Genomic DNA, 20,105 nt, shown 5'->3' on the forward strand with positions numbered 1-20,105 from the left:
CACGTGTTGATTTCGTGTCCTAACACTCAGGGGACCACATACATCAGTATGTATTAGGTCAAGTGTGCCTGTACATCTTTCAGACTTACCGTTAAATGGTCGTTTCGTCATCTTGCCTTGTAGGCAAGGCTCACAAGTGGGAAGATCTTCTACAGTTAGAAAATCCAAAGGACCATCCTTTACCAACCTTGTGATTCGGTCAACACCGATGTGGCCAAGTCGATAATGCCACAGACACGTGGGATTAACTGTATCACGAGCTCTCTTCTTAGGGATTTCAGCCGACGTAGTTTCGGTTATGTTAGTTTCTAGAGAAGGATGTAGAACATAGAGACCGTTCTCCAGTTCCCCGTATGCGATGAATCTGTTGTTTCTTTTAATAGTAATCGTATTACTAAAGAAGACAGAATAACCATCTGCACACAGTTTTGAGACAGAAATCAAATTTCTCCTTAAATTTTGCACATAAAGACAGTCTTTCAGTACAATTGTTCCTTCTCTAAAAATTAACTCCACGGTTCCTATGGCCGCGGCTGCAACAGTTGCAGTAGTCCCCAAGTAGAGTGTGACTTCTCCTTCACTTAGCCTTCTGCTTACCTTGAACCCCTGTAGTGAGTTACAAGCATGAGTTGAAGCCCCGGAGTCAATACACCAGGATGTAGAAGCTACCAACAAATTGGTTTCTATAACAAAAGTTTCGAAGTTACCTTTCTTGGATTCCAGGTAGGCAGGACAGTTCATTTTCCAGTGGCCGGTCTTCTTGCAGAAGTGATAGGCATCCGATGCTTTGTCTTTCTTCTGCTTCTTGCTCTTAGTGGCTTTCTTCTGAGGCTTCTTTGCCTTCCTCTTTCTCTTGCCTGTCTTGCCAGCTTCAACAAGCATGGATACAGGCTCATCCTTTCTAATCAATTCTTCAGCTCTTTGCAACATATTGTTGAGCTCTTGTAAGTTGACATTCAGCTTGTTCATGTTATAGTTCATGATGAACGGATTAAAGGAAGGAGGCAAAGAGTTAAGAATAGCATCTATCTGGGTTGCAAGGTCCAGCCCGGATCCAAGAGCCTTTAGTTCGTTGATGTATCCCATCATCCGAAGACAATGGTCGTGAACTTGTTGACCCTTGGACATTTGTGCGGTCATGAACTGTTTCAAGACCTTTTGTCGAGTAGAACAATTCTGCTCTTCATACATTGTCCTGAGACTGTCCAATATGTCTTTGGCAAGTTCGATCTGATCGAACTGCCTCTGTATCGGGTTGTCTAAGGAGGCAATGATATAACACCGGGCAAGGGAGTTTTTCTCCTCCCATTCTTGATAGTCTCTCCTTCGGGCCTCAGAAGCCCTATCACCCGGACGCTCCGGGGCAGGATTCTTTGCCACTTTGTCCAGCTTTTCAGAAGCAAGGACCAACATAAGGTTCCTGTACCAGTCAACATAGTTTGGGCCCTTCAACTTGCTGTCATCAAGCAGTTTTGCAAAAGATCCGTTTGCCATTTTCTGATAAAAGAGCAAACATCAGTCCACAACCTAATTTGATTCATGTTCATTTCATAGATATGGATTTTAATCTACGATCCATTTCCATTTATTCGTCTCTGAGATTTCCCTCCTTTCTCAATGACGGAGACCACGGGTTGTCTCTGGAAATGTGGGAAATCACATAGGGTGTATGGAGCTAACTGTTTCAGCTGCATAACCCCACCACCTTTCTGTGAAGGATCATATCCACTCATCATATGAGTTTTCCCTTTGGCCTCTGTCAGACAAGGTTCAGAGCCGTTTTAAGGTAAACCTTTATGTCCAGTGAGTACTTACCCATCATATTCGTGAACGCCAAGGTACCGTGAGAGAGTTCCCATTTTCTGGTTAAGCCCCTTCCACATCGGTCAATGACGCCCCTATCATCTTATGAAACACTCAGACAAGCCCAACAGCAAATGGATAGCCCATTTTCTGGTGCATTTCCTCATTACTGAAGGACCCATCCTCATGCTAATGATGGAAGGCCTTTAGAGAGTTCATCATATGAATCTTCCTATCACATGCACTCATATTAGCTGGAGGGAACAAAATTACGCCCTAGTTTGATTTAGGTCAAACCAAAGTGGCTCCCACTGACTTTCATAAAGCCAGATTTCGGCGGGCCTTGAATCGGCTAGGGTTCCGCACGCAACCTCTTGATGAGGTGTGGGGCCCACCACTGAGGGAAGTCATCCAATGACCAAAAGGGACACCATGGCAATGATGTGCATTCAGCCATGGTGTGCGCAAGAGCCACTGTCAAATGAGCATGGGCCAAGTACTTATGGCCCATGTACGCAGCACATCACACATCCATACATCACATGCTGGGATAAATTGATCCAATCAATTAATTATCTGTAAGGCCCGTTGGAAGCCCGTTAAAATTCCATAATATTAACCATTAATATTATCTAGGTATATGGGATGAATTAGGGTTACCCAGTTCGGCCCATATAGCTTTATCCCTTAAAATGGGCTTTTGCAATTTTAACTATTTAAAACTGGGCCTTTACACAAAAACATACCAAGGGAAAATGAATCAAATATGCACTTTTATTCATTTACAATAAACTCATAAAGTACATCAATTTTGATTGAAGCTAAGGGCATACAAAACTGTCTAACAATATCAGCCCACAAATCAAGAAAGCCTGCATAGTATTCCTGTATTCTTCTATCTCCTTGACAGTAAGCAAATATCTCTGATCCTATTTGATACTATCTAGACATATTGGATTGTTGATAAACTTTCTTCAAATATAAATACATTTCATAGGTTGTTTTCATTCTCCTCATAGGTACATCAATATGAGAATCTAGGAAACAATCTTGCCGTTATCTAGTTTCCATTGTTGTAAGGCTTTGCCCTCGGTCTCAGCTGGTCTAGTGACAGTCCCATTCAGGTGTCCTTCCAAACCTTTTCCTTCAACATACAAATCAAAGTGGAACTTCCACATCGTATAATTCTATCCATTCAGTTTCACAAGAATAATATCCTCCGTCTAAAGCCATTACAGCAGAAAACAATAAAACACACACACAAAAAGCCAAAAACAGGTTCGAAAATAGTCCAAATACCAGTCCAAACAGCAGTCCACTTCTGTCCAAGAGAGAGAAAGAGGAACCAGTACTACAGCAATCCAGACAAGTCCAGAGAAGGGTCCAAACAGCTTCAGCAAGCAAAAAAGGGGTTGACAGTCCAAAAAAGGTAAGTTTCAGGACTGTAGAACCAAAGAGGGGACTAAAAACCCTTCAAAAAGAGGATGAAAAGGAGATCCAAGAAAATGGAAAGCAAAAGGGGTCTAGGACGACACCAGATCTAGAGTTAAAGGCTGATTGTATCAGCCGAAAGAGAGAAAAGTGGGAAAAACCAACCTGTTAGGCATCTTTTTCAAAAAAACAGGAGGGTTTTTGTGCTGATCGAAACAACCCCCAAGAAGATCCAGATCAGAATCCGAACAGTACTGATGGAAGACTTGAAAAGCAGTAAAGCACTCTTCAATCTTGTATAGAAACCAGAACTCCTAGGCTGATACAGGTTACCCGCTTTGATACCATGTGAGCAGAACTGAGAGCAAAGAAGAGCAGATTCAGGGGTGTCTTGAATAGTCAACCCCCACCCAAAAGAGCCCCTTTTATATTAAAAGATCTGTACAGTTACAAGAATGCCCTTATAGGGCTAAAAGATAAAAGAACAAATAAAACAATAAGTGTACTGTTCAACAGGGACTATACTAATAATATACATCAGGATATATCTCCACAGTAGGGAACTTCCTTAAGTTCAAGAGGTGTATGTTCTAGTTCAATCTGAGGAAAGCAGAAGAAATTTGATGAATGCTTCTAAAGGGGAGTAGCCGGTTGCTTTTGCTGCCAAGGGCGGTAGTTCTGGAGTGAAGAAGAATGACTCTAAGAAAGTTGATGATAAGGATAAACTTTGGTGTACTCATTGCCAATGGTCTATACATACTTGTGAGACTTGCTGGGAGCTTGTTGGAAAGCCCACATGGGCTACCAAGAATCAAGACAGCTCTAAGAAGCCTACCCAAAAGAAGTTTAATTCTGCAAATATGGCTACTCAGGAATCTAGGACAAATAGCTTGACATCTAGTTCCTCTCAAGAGAGCTCCCTTGGTTCTGACCCTAGAGAAGACATTGTTAACTCCTTTCATGATCACTTGGAGTTATATGGTAGGACCCTTCGGCAAATGGATAAATTGGTTCCTATTCCTTCTACCTCATTTGCGTCTACATTAGGTAACAATGCTTCTACATTTCATGTGTTTACCTCAATCCTTGATACCCCTTGGATCATTGACTCAAGGGCTTTTAACCATATGACTTATAAGTCAAATTTGTTTCAATCTTACACCCTTCTCTTTGGTAGATAAAGTGAGACTGGATTATAGATCCTTTTCCACCATTGCTAGTTAGGGATTTAGGGATCTGTATCCCTTCCCCATGGACTTGGTTCTACCTAATGTTCTTCACGTACCTAAGCTTCCTATTAATTTGTTATTTGTAAGTAGTATTACCCAATCTTCGAATTGTTGTGTGACCTTTTTTCCCAACTCTTGTATTTTCCAAGATTTATCCTTGGGAAGGACAATTGGTAAAGGAAGCATAGTCAATGGTCTCTACATTTTGGAGAATAAAGCTGGTCATGCGGCACCAGTCTCTATGGGTCTTCTAAGTCAGTCAGTCAATCAACCAATTGAGAGTTAAGTTTGTTTATGGAATAACCGTCTTGGTCATCTGTCATTTAAGTCTTTAACATTATGTTTCTAGAGTTGTTTTAAGTCTGTGCTTGTTTCAAGTTTGAAATGTGAGACATGTCAATTAAATAAGCATTGTAGAACTCATTTTCCTCCAAATAATAAAAGATCTACTATTCCTTTTTATATTGTGTATTCAGATGTTTGGGGTCCTATAGCTACATCTACTAAGGGTGGATGTAAATATTTTATTGGCATGACTGATGACTATTTATGGTATACGTGGATATATCCTATGCATTCAAGGGACAAGGTGCCCAAAATTGTGAAGGATTTTCAGTGTATGGTTTTCACTCAGTTTCATGTTGAGATTCAGATTTTCTAATCAGATAATGCAGAAGAAATCTTCCATCATGATCCAGCTAACACTTTTCTATCCATGGGTCTCTTCACAAGAGCTCGTGTACTAGAACACCACAACAAAATGGTGTTACAGAAAAGAAGAATTGCCACCTCCTTGAAGTTTCTCATAGTAATGTCCTGCACATGAATATTCCCAAGTGTTTTTGGGTTGAGGATGTTCTGGTTGCCCCCTACGTCATCAATCATAATCCCTCTCTTTTCCTACAGTGCAAGGCCCCACATCAGCTTTTATTTCCTCGGTCTCCCCTATTTTCCATTCCTTTGCATGTGTTTGGCAGTTGGTGCTTAGTTCATGACTTGTCTCCTATATGGGCTAAATTAGATCCTAGGGCCATTCCCTGTGTCTTCCTTGGTAATCCATCTTCTTAGAAAGGCTACAAATGCTTTGACCTTACTTTTCACAAGTATTTTGTGTCCATGGATGTGTCAATTTTTGAATCCGAGTCATTCTTCCCTACCTTTCCCAAGGGGGAATTGTATGGAGGAGAAGGTCCAATAGTAGATCCATCTTCCTTGTATCCTAGATCTTTCTCCCCTTTGTGTTTTACTAAGGCACCGTAAGAACCAATAGAGTTCAAAAAGTGTAGAGCAACCAAAAATTGTACATCTACAAAAATTGGACTCCTTAAAGGAAAGTCCCTCTCAGCCAGGTACTCTTATTCCTCTTGAGACTATTGATTCTATTGCTATTGGTGATTCTTGATGATCTTAATATCCCAATTGCTCACAAAAAGGGCATTAGGTCATGTACTACTAAACACCCTATTGCATTTCTTGTCTTATAAAAATGTATCTCTCTCCTTTTGTGCCTTCTTAACTGCCATTGGTAATGTGTCTATTCCCAAAAGTGTTGTATAGAAGCTTTGTTTATACCTAAATGGATAGATGCAATGAAGGAAGAAATTAGTGTTATTCATAAAAACAATACATGGGAGTTGGTAGATCTTTCTAAAGGAAAAAAAGCCAGTTGGTTGTAAGTGGGTGTTTACTGTGAAACACAAGGTTGATGGTATAGTGAAGAGATAAAAGGATAGCTTAGTTGCAAAGGGGTACACACAGGTATATGGGGTTGATTATAGAGAGACTATTGCTTTAGTCGTCAAAATGAACTCTATCTGGATTCTTTTATCATTAACTGTTAACTTTAATTGGGAGATCCATCAACTTGATGTTAAAAATGCTTTCCTAATTGGAGACATGGAAGAAGTTTACATGATTCAGCCTCTTGGTTTCTAGCAAATGAAATGAAGGGAAGGTATGTAAGTTGAAGAAATCCCTATATAGATTGAAGCAGTCTCCAAGTGCTTGGTTTAGTAGATTTCACGTGGCCCTTCAATAGATTGGGTTTAAGCAATGTCAGTCAGATCATACACTCTTTGTCAAGAGGGAACATGAGAAAGTTATAGCCTAATTGTATGTGGATGATATAGTCATCTTTGGGAACTTAAGTTTTGAGATTCAGCGGGTGAAAATATCCCTTGTAGTGCAATTTGAATTCAAGGATCTAGGACCTCTATGGTACTTTCTTGGAACTGAGGTGGCCTGTTCACAAAAGGGAATCTTCATTTCTCAAAGTATGTACATCTTGGATCTCTTACAAGATACAAGCAAACTGGGTGCAAAACCAGCAGATTCCTCTATTGATGCTAATCATAGACTTGGTGATTGTATTGGAGAAACTCCAGAAGAAGTTAAGAAGTCTTAGAGATTAGTGGGTAAACTTCTCTACTTGTCAATAACTCAGCTTGGTATTGCCTATGTTGTGAGAGTTCTCAGCTAGTTATGCATGCTCCCAGGAGGACTTCACATCCAGAAGCTGTAGAGAGGATTCTTAGATATCTAAGAAAAATATCTAGGGACTGGTATGTTGTTCAAGCACGATCACATGAAAGTTGAAGTTTATACTAATGCTGATTGGGTAGGGTTAGATGAAGATAGGAAGTCCACAAGTGGTACTACACCTTTGTTGGTGGAAACTTAGTCACATAGAAGATCAAGAAACAAAGTGTTGTGGCCAGCTCTAGGGCTGAAGCTGAGTACAGAGCCATGGCTCATGGGGTTGTTAAAGTTCTTTGCAGTGTTTTCAACCGTTAACCCAGCCAGTCGAACCATTCAAACCATCACCCGACCAAGATTCCGGGCTAGTTCATCAAGACCCGTCAGACGGTCAAAAACTGTTGACTTGGTCAAGAACCGTTCGACCCGTCTAGTTCAACTGTTGACCCATTCGACCCAGTCACTGGGTCACGGGTTGCACATTCAATGTATGCAAACTTTCGGAGGCCATAACTTTGCACTCCGATGTCCGATTGGGCTGATTTTTTTTAATTTTGGGTAACTATTTGAGATCTATGCATCCCAATGGGCCATAGGCGCCTTGCCCCACTATTTTCGCAAAAAACCCATTTTTCGGCCTCAAATTACAATTTTTAATATTTTTATAAATAAAACATAAAAATGAGTTAAAAAATATAAATTAAATATAAAAATACATATAACATATCTAAAACATATTTATATATTATTTATTGATAAAATATATTTCTACACATATATTCATATAAATATATATACTTAATACATATATATGATGACATGGCACGGTCTGAACCATTCGACCCAAAGGCAAAAACGGTTCAGCCTCCAAGTCGGTTTTTAAAACATTGGTTCTTTGGGTAAAAAGTCTAATTGATGAATTGGGTTTCTCTTTTGATAACCCAATGTCCCTTTATTGTAACAACAAGGTAGTTATAAATATTGCCATCAATCTTGTCCTTCATGATAGAACTAAACACATTAAAGTCGATAAGTATTTTATAAGAGAAAAGCTCAAAAAGGGCGAAGTTTGTACTGCTTATATCAATTCTAAGGAGAAACTTGAAGATGTTCTCACAAAAGGACTTCACTACCTACGACAGAATGAGTTATGTGAGAAGTTAGCAATTATTGACATATATGACCCAACTTGAGGGGGAGTGTTGTAATTCTGTTATGTTATGGCTACAAGGGATTTTTTGTCTTTTTATTTCTTTCTATTGTATAGCTGTCACACTAATAGTATAAATAGAACACAAGGCGTCAAACTCCATTCTTTTTTGGTGCCTTTTTATTTTTTCTTCTCTCTTCTTCCTCTCTGGAATTCCCTTCTCTCCCACTTCTATTTTCTTCTAGGTTTTCAAAACTAATTACAAGACCATCAATGGTGTATCGAGTGCATGGTTAGGTAGTCAAGAAATAACATATCCATAAAATGTGTGGAAGAAATGTAAATGTTGAAATGGATGAGTGTAGACAAAGATGGTTTGGGCAGTAGAGAAACCATCAACAACACAAGTAAGAAGTGATCTGCCACAAGTTTAAGGGGGTAGAACAGTGTTTAGAAATGCATCATTTATTTATCTATGTTGCTTTTAATTGTTTATTTTTTCCTTTTATTCATTTTTTGCATTTTGTGCTGTCCTATAAGGTAGTACACATCCAAGGGTACACTAGTCATTTTAGATTGTATTTTAGTTGTAGTTTATATAGTGGAAAGAAGCTATAAGCCCAAATTTTTTGACTCCCTTTCAAATCTTTCTTTCCGCTTTCTTCTCTTATCCTTGTCCTATCTTTTACTTTCTATATATTTCTGATTTCTTTTTACAGTTCTGTTGGCCAAGTGGTACCAAAGCAAGGTTTCACAAAGAGAATTTTGGATATAACTCATGTAACTCTAGGATCATCTTTCCACATAGAAGATTAAAGAATTTGATTGTTTTTTTAAATCTCCCCTAGTTTAGATGATTTTTGGAGATGGATAAGGAAAATACAAATCTTTTATTATGTTTAGAAAACTGATAGTTTTCACAAGGTAACTCTAAAAACTTTACAGAAGAAAATAAAGTAGGAAATAGGTGACTCAAAGGTTAAAAAGACAAATGACCAAGGAAAAAGTGCCAAAGCATGATCCTCTACTAGGAAGAAAAAGATTTGTATGAAAGGAGATTACTCTGATGAAGTCCTCTACTAGGTGGCACATCAAGGTGGTAGATTCCATTTGCCTCATGCCCACTCCCAATCATCCTATTCAACTCAAAATCTTGAGAAACAGATTAGTCGAGGACAAAAACCACAGAGTAGCTTAGGGATTTAATGAAGCTATTAACAGAGGAGAAATTTGTATTTAGCTTAGGGACATGAAAAACTGAGGAAAGAATTAAGCCATCATTAACTTTAATATCTCCTTTTCTAGAAATAAGAACATCCATCAACAATATATTCCTTATCCTTTCTTGAACACAAGTAGGACTAGAATAAGAAGGGTAAACTTGTCAAATAGTCAAAAGCTATTGAGTCTGTTATCTAAGAAATATTTTCATTCCTAGTTGCCAAAGCATGGTTGGCAGTGCAATGATGAGTAATGAGGAAGGACAATGGATCCTTCACTTAAATATTCACCCTTAATAACACCTCCAGCTGACTAAAGTACTTGCTATATTTTTCAAATTTAGCCCTGGCTGCAAGCCTGCAACAAGTGTCTCCTAGTAGGGAAAATTAGGTAGAGCAAGATTAGAAGCAAACTAATTAGATGATGTAGTAGCAACATTTGCATTGCCTTTCTTGCCACCCCAAAGTCTGGTAGGTTTTAGATGATACTAATGTCTATTTTTAGTATGCTTGCGTTTTCTATATTGCCCACACAAAATCTCCTCCTCTCTTACATGATCTCCAAGTCCCTAATATTAGGGTTAGGTGCAATTTGAGTAGTAAAATCAAGACATGACTGCAACTTAATATTGCTCCTTTTGTCACTGGACTAGAGAGTACACCTGTAGAAGAGAAAAATCTCCTTAAGTAAGAATATGTTGGTGGGCCAAATTTCTACCATATTTGAAAAATATAGAAAGTACTTTAGTCAGATAGAGGCATTATTTTGTATAGAGATTACACCTGTGGTAATCTTGCTCCTTTTCTTCATTTTTGGATTGGTTTCAAATTTTGTATTTCATGTCCAACATCAATAAAAACAACTACAATTTATCACACTTATATTCTTTAATATGATTAATATAAAATATTAGAGATGTGCCCAATTTTTCTACTTTTTTTTTTATTTTTTGTAATCTTTGTATTTATCTCTATTTTGAAAGTTTCATTATTTAACTATGACATCATGGGTTACCCATTTGACCCATATGGTTGAATTGCTCACCTGCCACTATGACAGAAGAAGAGTTTTGTTTTTGGGCCGGTTTAAAAAAATGGGTTTTCGTGTTGTTAAAAGTATTGAATACGGATCTAATTGCTAGAATTTATTGGTGAGAAAAAATAGCTTAAATATAGGATTCAATGAAGAATAAAAAGGAGTTAGTACCTGTAATAAAATCCAGAAAAGGGTGAAGAAATGTGGAAATAAAGAAGAAAGGGATGAGGAAGAGATTCAGTCCAGACAAGGTCCAACAAAAGAGAGAAGAAAGCAAGAAGTGAAAAGAAACAAGGTCTAGGAAAGAGATCCAAACTTGCCCCTCTCCCTCCTATTGACCTCTGTTTTGTTAGACTTATATTAAAAACAAAATTACAAAATACCCTCCAAAGGTTGCATATAACATAAATCTAGGAAACAAAGAACAAAAAGACAATATTACTCCTGCAACATAAATTTCAACACTCCCCTCAAGCTGTAACATATATATCATAAAGAACCAGCTTGTTACAAATGTAACCCATCCTGGCACAACTTAAACCTTTGGTGAATAGATCAGCTAGTTAATTATCAGATCTTACATATGGTCTGACATCACCACTTGTCACTTTTTCCCTTATAAAATGACAATCAACTTTTATGTGTTTGGTTCTTTGTGAAAAACTGGATTGGAAGCAATATGTGTGGCAGCTTGATTATCACAAAAGAGCTTAATTAGCTTAGTAATAGGATGCAATCCATTGAGGTTTTGAACCTTTGGCCATCAGTCAGGCTTTGAACCTCTGAACACTACCATCTTGTCTATGCTTGATTATATAAACTAACCGAAAACCAACTGTTTGTTTATTAGGAAGCACTCCATTGAGGTTCTTTTTTATCTTTAGTTGTCAACTTTTTGAGACCCTTCATCAACTATATGTGAAGATTGCTTTTATGAATGGGACCTAGATGAGGAGGTGTATATGGTTTGTTTGCTGGAAAGAAGCTGCCGAAGGAGAGTTGAGAATGGCGGCAATAATCTCTCAGCCGGCCCTACTCTATTATTAATAAGTGTATTACATAATGTTAGACAAATAGACTAGAATGCCCCTGATTAGTGATGGGACACCTAGACAAATAAAAACACTAAATAAGATTACGCCCAATAACAAAAGACTAAAGACCCAACAGAGATAAATAAACATATTAAGACAGCCGAACCAACACTCCCCTTCAAGCTAAGCATGGATGTCAATCATGTTTACCTTGCCAAGTAAGTTCAAGAATTTTACTGTAGCCTAGCCCTTTAGTTAAAACATCTGCGATCTGCATCTCAGAGGGAGTATAAGGAATGCATAGTTCTCCTGAGACCATTCTTTCTCTGACAAAGTGGCGGTCTATCTCAATATGTTTCGTTCTATCATGTTGCACCGAGTTATTTGCAATGTTGATGGCAGCCTTATTGTCACAGTACAACCTGAGAGGGCACTCGATCTTTATTCCAAGTTCACCAAGAAGGATCTTAAGCCACAGAAGTTCAACAACACCATGAGCCATAGCTCGATAATCAGCCTCTGCACTTGATCTAGCAACCACATTTTGTTTTTTACTCCTCCATGTAACTAGATTTCCTCCAACAAAGGTGCAGTACCCGGAAGTGGACTTCCTGTCCCCAACAGAGCCAGCCCAATCTGCATCAGTATATGCTTCAACTTCAATCTTATTGTGTTTTCTGAACAGAATCCCTTTCCCCGGGCAAGACTTCAAATATCTAAGAATCCTTTCCACAACTTTCATGCGAGGGACTTTAGGAGTGTGCATGAACTGGCTGACAACATGTACAGATAGATCAACTTCCCCACCAGCTTTTGGTATCTTTCCTTATCAAGGTAGTCCTCTCCTACTCATTCCTGTAGGCCATGGTTCTGTTCTATTGGAGTATCTGCTGGCCTACACCCCATCATGCCTGTCTCTTGTAGAAGATCAAGGACATATTTCCGCTGACATATGTAAATGCCCTCTTTTGATCTAGCAACTTCAATCCCAAGGAAGTATCTCAGCTGACCTAGGTCTTTGATGTCAAATTCAGCAGCCAAGAACTCCTTTAGTTTTTTAATCTCTTCCTGATCATCCCCGGTAATCACCATATCATCCACATATACAATAAGTTTTGTAAGTTTTCCATTTCTCTTCCTTATGAAGAAGGTATGATCTTCCCCACTTTGAGTATAACCACCTTCTTCATGGCCCCACAAAGCTTCTCAAACCAAGCTCGAGGAGACTGCTTAAGACCATATAGTGCTTTTCTCAGTCTGCACGCCTTCCTACCAAACCCATAACTTGGTGGAGGATCCATGAATACCTCTTCATGTAGGTCGCCATTTAGGAAGGCATTCTTCATGTCCAACTGATGTAGCTCCCATGAGAAATTTGCAGCTAACGACAATAGAACTCTGATTGTGTTGAGTTTTGCTACTGGAGCAAAGGTTTCTTTGTAGTCAATCCCCATTTTTTTGAGTAAACCCTTTTGCTACAAGTCTGGCCTTGTACCTTTCAATGGATCCGTCCTCCCTATGCTTTACAGTGAACACCCACTTGCATCCAACAGTGCTTTTCCCTTCCGGTAGATCCACTAATTCCCAAGTCCTTGCTTTCATTTCTTCGTCCATAGCCTCTTTCCATCTTGGGTTGGATACTGCCTCTGAATACCTAGTAGGAACATGCACAGAAGAGAGAGTAGACACAAAAGAACAATAACGGGGAGATAAATGTGAGTAAGACACAAAATCAGCAATGGGGTATCGGATAGTACAAGAACGGGTAGGCTTACGAAGGGCAATAGGAAGATCCAAGTCAGAGGGATGTGTGATAGGATTACCTGGGGCTGCTGAGACAGGTTGATCCGAGTCCAATTGGTTGCTGTCATGAGTTGGAGGACCCTTTTTCCTTCTATTATAGGTGATTCTTATACCTTTCTGCTGCCTTCTTGAGTCTTCAATAACATCTACAGCATCACTAGTAGTAGCTGGTGCAATGGGAGCCTCATTAGATTAACCCGGGATACCACAACTAGGAGGATCAGGAGGAGAAGGTGGAAGGTCCGAGGCAGAAAGAGGCACAAAGGAGGGAACAAAAGAATCCTCTTCCATCCCGCTAGTCTCCCCCTGAAGAGTATTCTGGGAAGAATGAAAATAGGATTGAGATTAAAAAAAAACACATCCTTGGTGACTAGATCATAACACTTGTAACCCTTCAGTGTACAAGAGTACCCCAAAAAGATTCCTTTCGTAGCCCTAGGATCCAGTTTGGTCTTCTTTGGATCCTTTACATGTATAAAACATACACAACCGAAGACTCTCGGTGGAAGAGAAAAGTCTAGAAGATGAGGGCAAAGGATAGAGAAAGGAGTTTTCATCCCCAATACCTTGGATGGCATTCAATTTATCAGATATGATGCAGTAAGGACTGCTTGAGACCAATAGTTTTGGGGAACCTTGTGCTGAAATAGTAAGGCTCGAGCAGTCTCCAATAGGTGTCTATTCTTGCGCTCAGAAACCCCATTCTGTTGGGGGGTACTAGCACAAGATGATTGATGGATCATTCCAGCATCCTCCATAAACAGATTCAAGGACCTTTCAAAGTAATCAACTGCATTATCAGACCTGAATTGTTTAATTTTCTTGCCAAATTGTGTTTCAACCATTTTGTAAAACGCCATGGTTACCCGTGGCACTTCATCGCGTCCTTTTAACAAGTAGATCCATGTGCATCGAGAGTAGTGATCGATAAAACTAATAAAGTACTGAAAGCCATCAACAGAAATAATGGGTGAAGGGCCCCAAACATCAGAGTGGACTAAATCAAAAGAAGCTTGAATTTCATTACTAGAAATTGGATAAACAGTTCTACATTGTTTTGATAACTGATAGACTTCACAAACTAAATTTTGACTTGAAACACCTTTGAATAAATCCGGAAACAACACTTCTAATGATGAAAAAAGTAAATGACCTAGCCTAGCATGCCATAGATGTAACTTAGCTATTGACTCCACATTGGACTGACTACTAGTAGCAGATGTTTGTAAAGCCGAACTGATGTCTGCATCAAGGTGGTAGAGGCCTCCACACTCATGACCACTCCCAATCGTTCTCTTCGTCAATCTGTCCTAAAAGACATAATGAGTAGGAAAAAAAGTTATGCTACAATTCAAATTCTTGGTAAGCTTTGAAACAAATAAGAGATTTGAAGAAAGATTGGGAACATGTAGGACAGATTTGAGTGAGAGGCCCTTGGTTAGGTCAACCACCCCTTTTCCAGAGATGGTAGAGAGGGAACCATCAACAACCCTCATCTTATCTTGGCCAGACAGTAAATGATAGGAAGAAAATAGAGAAAACATATTTGTCATGTGGTCAGTTGCACCGAATCAATAATCCAAGAAGCAGGATCAATAGAACTAGTTGCACTAAAAGTACAGACAGTACCCGATCTGGCAAGGGAGGTGGAAGCAAGAGAATTGGTATTTAGACGGGCTAGTGCCCGACTAAGTACCTCTACCTCATCGGCAGTGAAACCCAAGGACCCGCGTTTGGGGGAATTAGCAATCTGCCCCATGGAAGAGTAGTAACTGTGGATGAGTGTTTTGAGCCATCACCACTGTGACTGGCAACCAGATTCCCACTTGCAGCTTGACCCTCCTGATGCTTCTTATCTTTCTTCAAAGCAGCTGGTTTCAAATGTGGATAGAGAACCCAACAAGTCTCTTTCACATGCCTTTCTCCTCCACAGTGGGTGCACTTCAGATGTCTCTTGTCCGAGTACTTATTCCCCTTTTGATTTGTAGAAATTAGTTTGAGTATCAACTTGCATCTCTTTTCTCCTAACCTCTTCATTCCTCACGAGGTAGTATATGTGAATAAACCCTAGTTGTTTCTAGGTCAAAGTAGAGAAGAAGAAAGAAGAAAGAAAAGAGAAAGAAGGAGAGGAGAAGAGTGTTCGGCCAGACTAGAAGAGAGGATGTACAAAAGTACCTCTCCTAGCCGACCCACTTAACTTTTATTCATGAAAAACTTGAGTTACAAGAAAGACAATTTTGTCCCTCATAGGAGATGGGACACAACTTAAACTCAGATACAATAGACATTTCACTTTCAATAAGATACACCAGAATGACCAAAATACCCCTAACTCGAGCATTCTAACACTCCCCCTCAAGCTGGAGAGTATATATCATATAGTCCCAGCTTGTTACAAATGTAATCTATTCTTCCCCGAGACAATCCTTTTGTGAAGATATCTACCCACTGATTTCCTGAGCTCACATGAGATGTAGTTATTACCACACTTATCACTTTCTCTCTCACAAAGTGACAATCCACCTCAATATGTTTAGTTCTTTTATGGAAGACAGGATTGGATGAGATGTGAACAGCAGCTTGGTTATCACAGTATAGTTTCATGGGTCTGTCAATTGAGAAACCCATCTCCTATAGTAGGTTCTTCAGCCATACTAGTTCACATGCAGTATGGGCCATAGCCCTTTACTCTGCTTCCGCACTACTTCTTGCCACCACTGTTTGCTTCTTGCTCTTCCAAGTTACAAGATTGCCACCCAAGAAGGTACAATACCCTGTGGTTGACCTCCTGTCTGATATAGAGCCAGCCCAATCAGCATCTGTGTACCCTACTATCTCAAGAGGTCCTCCTTTTTGGTATAACAAACCACGACCTGGAGCACCCTTTAGGTACCTAACAATTCTCAGAACAGCTTCCCAGTGAGGAACCCGGGGATGTTGTATAAACTGACTCACCACACTCACAGCAAATGATATATCTGGTCGGGTAATGGTCAGGTAGTTCAACTTTCCCACCAACCTTCTGTATCTTCCAGGATCATCAAACTCTTCACCTGCAACCACACTTAACTTGGCATTGAGTTCCATAGGAGTCTTTGTTGGTTTAGCACCTAACAACCTTGTTTCTTCAAGTAGATCAAGAACATATTTCCTCTGACATAGGTTGATCCCCTGTTTTGACCTCGCAACTTCTATTCCTAAGAAATACTTTAGCTTCCCCAGATCTTTCGTATTGAAGTGGTCCTGTAAGAATTTTTTCAGCCTGTCAATTCCATTGTTGTCACTTCCAGTTATGACAATATCATCCACATACACGACTAGCAAGATGTTTCCATATTCCGAGTTATAGCTAAACACGGAATGATCAACCTGACACTGTTTCATCCCAAAGGCCTTCACCACTTCACTAAACCTGTCGAACCATGCACGAGGAGATTGTTTCAGTCCATAGATTGCCTTTTTGAGCCTACACACCTTACCGGCCTCCCCTTGAGCAACAAACCCTGGTGGTTGCTCCATATACACCTCCTCAACAAGATCACCATGTAGGAAGGCATTTTTGATGTCAAATTGTAGGAGAGACCAATCATACATAGTAGCCAATGAGATCAACACCTGAACTGAACCAATTTTAGCCACAGGAGAGAATGTCTCCATATAGTCCACACCATATAACTGAGAATAGCCCTTGGCCACTAACCGTGCCTTCAATCGTTCCACACTGCCATCAGGAAGATGCTTCACTGTATAGACCCATTTACACCCAATAGTGTGCTTACCAGGAGGAAGGGTGGTGAGTTCCCATGTATGATTATGTTGTAAAGCAGAGAGTTCTTCTTCCATGGCTTGCCGCCACCCTGGAGAGACAAGGGCTTCCTGTACAGTCTTAGGAATGGGAACCGATGAGAGTAATGATATAAACTTGCAATGGGAAACAGAAAGGTGAGCAGTGGAAACATAGTCTGAAATGGGATGAGAAGTACAAGTACGTTTACCTTTCCGCAAAGCAATAGGGAGATGAAGATCTGAGGGAGAAGGGGCAATAGCAGGATCTATCGACGGGTGCTGAAGTGGAGGAGCCGAAGCACTCCTGCGAGTATACACTTGAGTAATTGGCGGCCTCTCTGTAGTAACCGGCATATGATGTGCATCTGCAGTAGGAGCGGTAACTACGGGAAGGAGGTCCACAACTAGAACAGGAAGAGGAACCACAGAGGGAGAAGAAGAGACCCCGACATTAGAGAAAAAGGGAACTGATTCAAAGAAGGTGACATCAGGGCACACAAACGATTTATGAAACTTAGGGTTATAACACTTGTACCCTTTCTGAGTCCTTGAGTAGCCAAGAAAAATACACTTTATAGCCTGAGCATCTAGCTTGTCTACTCCAGGCCCCAAGTGCTGAACAAAACAAACACAGCCAAAAACTCTTGGGGTGAGAGGAAAGGGAGACAAAGTGGGGAACAACACGGAGAAAGGGGATTGACTTCCAAGGATTGACATGGGCATCCGATTTATCAAAAAACAGGATGTAAGAACAACATCACTCCAAAAATGCTTTGGGACATGCATATTGATCATCAAGGACCGAGCAGTTTCAAGAAGATGTCTATTTTTCCGTTCAGCTACACCGTTTTGTTGTGGGGTGTAGGCACAAGAAGTTTGATGAATTATTCCATGATGTTCTAGGTAATGCTGAAATGATGAGGAGATGTATTCTTTGGCATTATCGGAGCGAAGTATGTTCATATGAACACCAAACTGAGTGCGTATTTCAGCATGAAATTTCTGAAAAATAGAGAACAATTCACTACGGTCTTTCATAAGACAGATCCATGTCATCCTTGAAAAGTCATCAACAAAGATTACAAAATACTTAAACCCATTGTATGACACCACTTTAACTGGACCCCATACATCAGAATGAACTAAAACAAAAGGACTTGAGACACGACTATCAGTTCTTGGACTAAATGAGACTCGATGATGTTTTCCCAACTGACATGACTCACAATCTAATGATGAAAGATGACTCAAGGAAGGAACTAGCAGCTTCAAAGCCTTGAGAGAGGGATGACCAAGTCTGCAGTGCCATTGGAGAGGAGTAAGAGACGACTGAAAAGCCACTGGAGGGCCACCACCATCAAGGTAATACAAACCACCGGCTTCATGCCCTCCGCCAATCTTCGTCCCCGCCTTGAGATCCTGAAACACACAAGAAGAAGGATAGAAGGTTACAGAACAATTAAGGGACTTGGTTAGTCTACTAACAGACATAAGGTTAAAAGGGAACTTAGGAACATATAAAACAGATGCTAAAGACAATGAGGAGAGATCAACATCACCAACACCACAAATAAGAGATGTAGAACCATTAGCAAGTGTAACTGTCTGAGATGTGGAAGTGCAAGAAAGGGAGGAAAATACATCAGGAGTCCCAGACATATGGTCCGAGGCGCCAGAATCAATGATCCAGGGTGAAGCTTTGGAAGCTAAACAAGTCATACCTGAATGGGCAAGTGTAGCTATGTTCTGCTGAGTTGTTTGAAGAAACTGCTCATAAATTGCCCGTGGTACACTCACCATTTCTTGCCCGGAAGAACAAGCGGGTGTGGAGGGGGTTGGTGCAGTTTGCTGGCTTTCAATAATTGTGCTACTACTCTTAGATGTAACATGGTTAGCCCAAGTGTTGGGTGGACCACGCAAATCATAGCATAAATTAACTATGTGCCCCTCTAAGCCACAATGTGTACATTTTCTCTGAGCATTACCCCTTCCTTTTCCATGGTCTCCCCCTGACTCACGGCCTCCAGTCCGACCACTAGCCCAGTTAAACATGTGCCCACCACAGTTGCTTGGAGGGCCACTGCTACCACCACCACTTCTACTTCCACGACTACTCCCTTTAGTCACTACCAAATCAGATTTATCAGAGAAGGAAGAATGTTCCACTGGCTCAATGGATGTCCTCTTAAGACGGGCAAAATCTTCTTCAAGTGAGGGGAGAGCTGATCCCCCCAATATTTGTGCTCTGACAGGCTCATACTCAGCCTTCAAGCCCCCAATGTTTCTCAAACTTGCATAATACTCTTCTAAGCTTTGACTTCCTTGCTTCAAATTGAAGTACTCTTGATATAACTGATATACCCTAGTTGTATTGTCTTGTCCAGAGTACAATTTTTTAACATGATCCCAGATCTCTTTGGCTATATCTAGGAACATGAAGTTCACACTAATCTTTGGTTCCATGCTGTTCCAAAGCCATGTCATTATCTGTGCATCATCTTGTTCCCAATCACTAAACCCAGGAGAATCAGAGAAAGGTTTCTCCTCCCTCACATGTTTTACTTTCCTCTTGGCCTTCAAGAACACCTCCACAGATTTTGCCCATGGTACATAGTTCTCACCATTCAACTTGATGGATGTCATTTGAACACTTAGATAATCTGAGGAGAGCATGATGCCTGTTTTGTTGTCATTCCCCACTACAGTTGAAGCCATTTCAATTATGTCTCCTCTGAATATACACCACAATCTCACACTTGTCACAAGACTTATCTCACTTACAATACCACCAACCCACTTTCTTCAACTGCACATTACACACCACACTCTAAAGCTTAAATCATTCAATCAACACATCAAACACTTGGGCTGCACACTGCAGGACCATTTACCACCAACACACCACTACTGAAATTACTCAATCATTTTATCAAACACTAAGGTCTAGGGGTTCACTTTTAAGCATTTAAAAACATAGATATGTCAGCCACCACAACACAATCAGCAGTCTACCACTCTTCTTTCAGCACACATGTGAGCAAGAAAACACACAAAAAAAACATGACTGATATGTGTATCAGTTTCACCCAGCACCACAACAACTAACTTTCGAAGCACACACAAAAAAAAATCAGCATT

The 20,105-nt window shown here is 40.1% G+C and overlaps 1 protein-coding gene across 4 annotated transcripts in view; it reads right to left on the bottom strand.

Annotated features, from left to right (window-relative positions):
* BGAL9 (beta galactosidase 9) overlaps nucleotides 1-20,105 on the bottom strand; it is a 150,973-nt gene that overhangs the window by 20,434 nt on the left and 110,434 nt on the right. The window contains exon 18 of one of the 4 annotated variants that reach the window (XM_088978866.1): nucleotides 2,551-3,592. The exons of the other annotated variants lie outside the window; for them this stretch is intronic. Coding sequence (XP_088834992.1) covers nucleotides 3,523-3,592 — 70 coding nt within the window. The 3' untranslated portion in view covers nucleotides 2,551-3,522. Of the gene's footprint in view, nucleotides 1-2,550; nucleotides 3,593-20,105 lie in introns of those variants that run through there. 4 annotated transcript variants of the gene reach the window in all.

This window comes from Nelumbo lutea, chromosome 3 (assembly GCF_056320005.1).
Source record: "Nelumbo lutea isolate HS-2025 chromosome 3, American lotus-T2T, whole genome shotgun sequence".
In the NCBI taxonomy this organism is placed as follows: Eukaryota; Viridiplantae; Streptophyta; class Magnoliopsida; order Proteales; family Nelumbonaceae; genus Nelumbo; species Nelumbo lutea.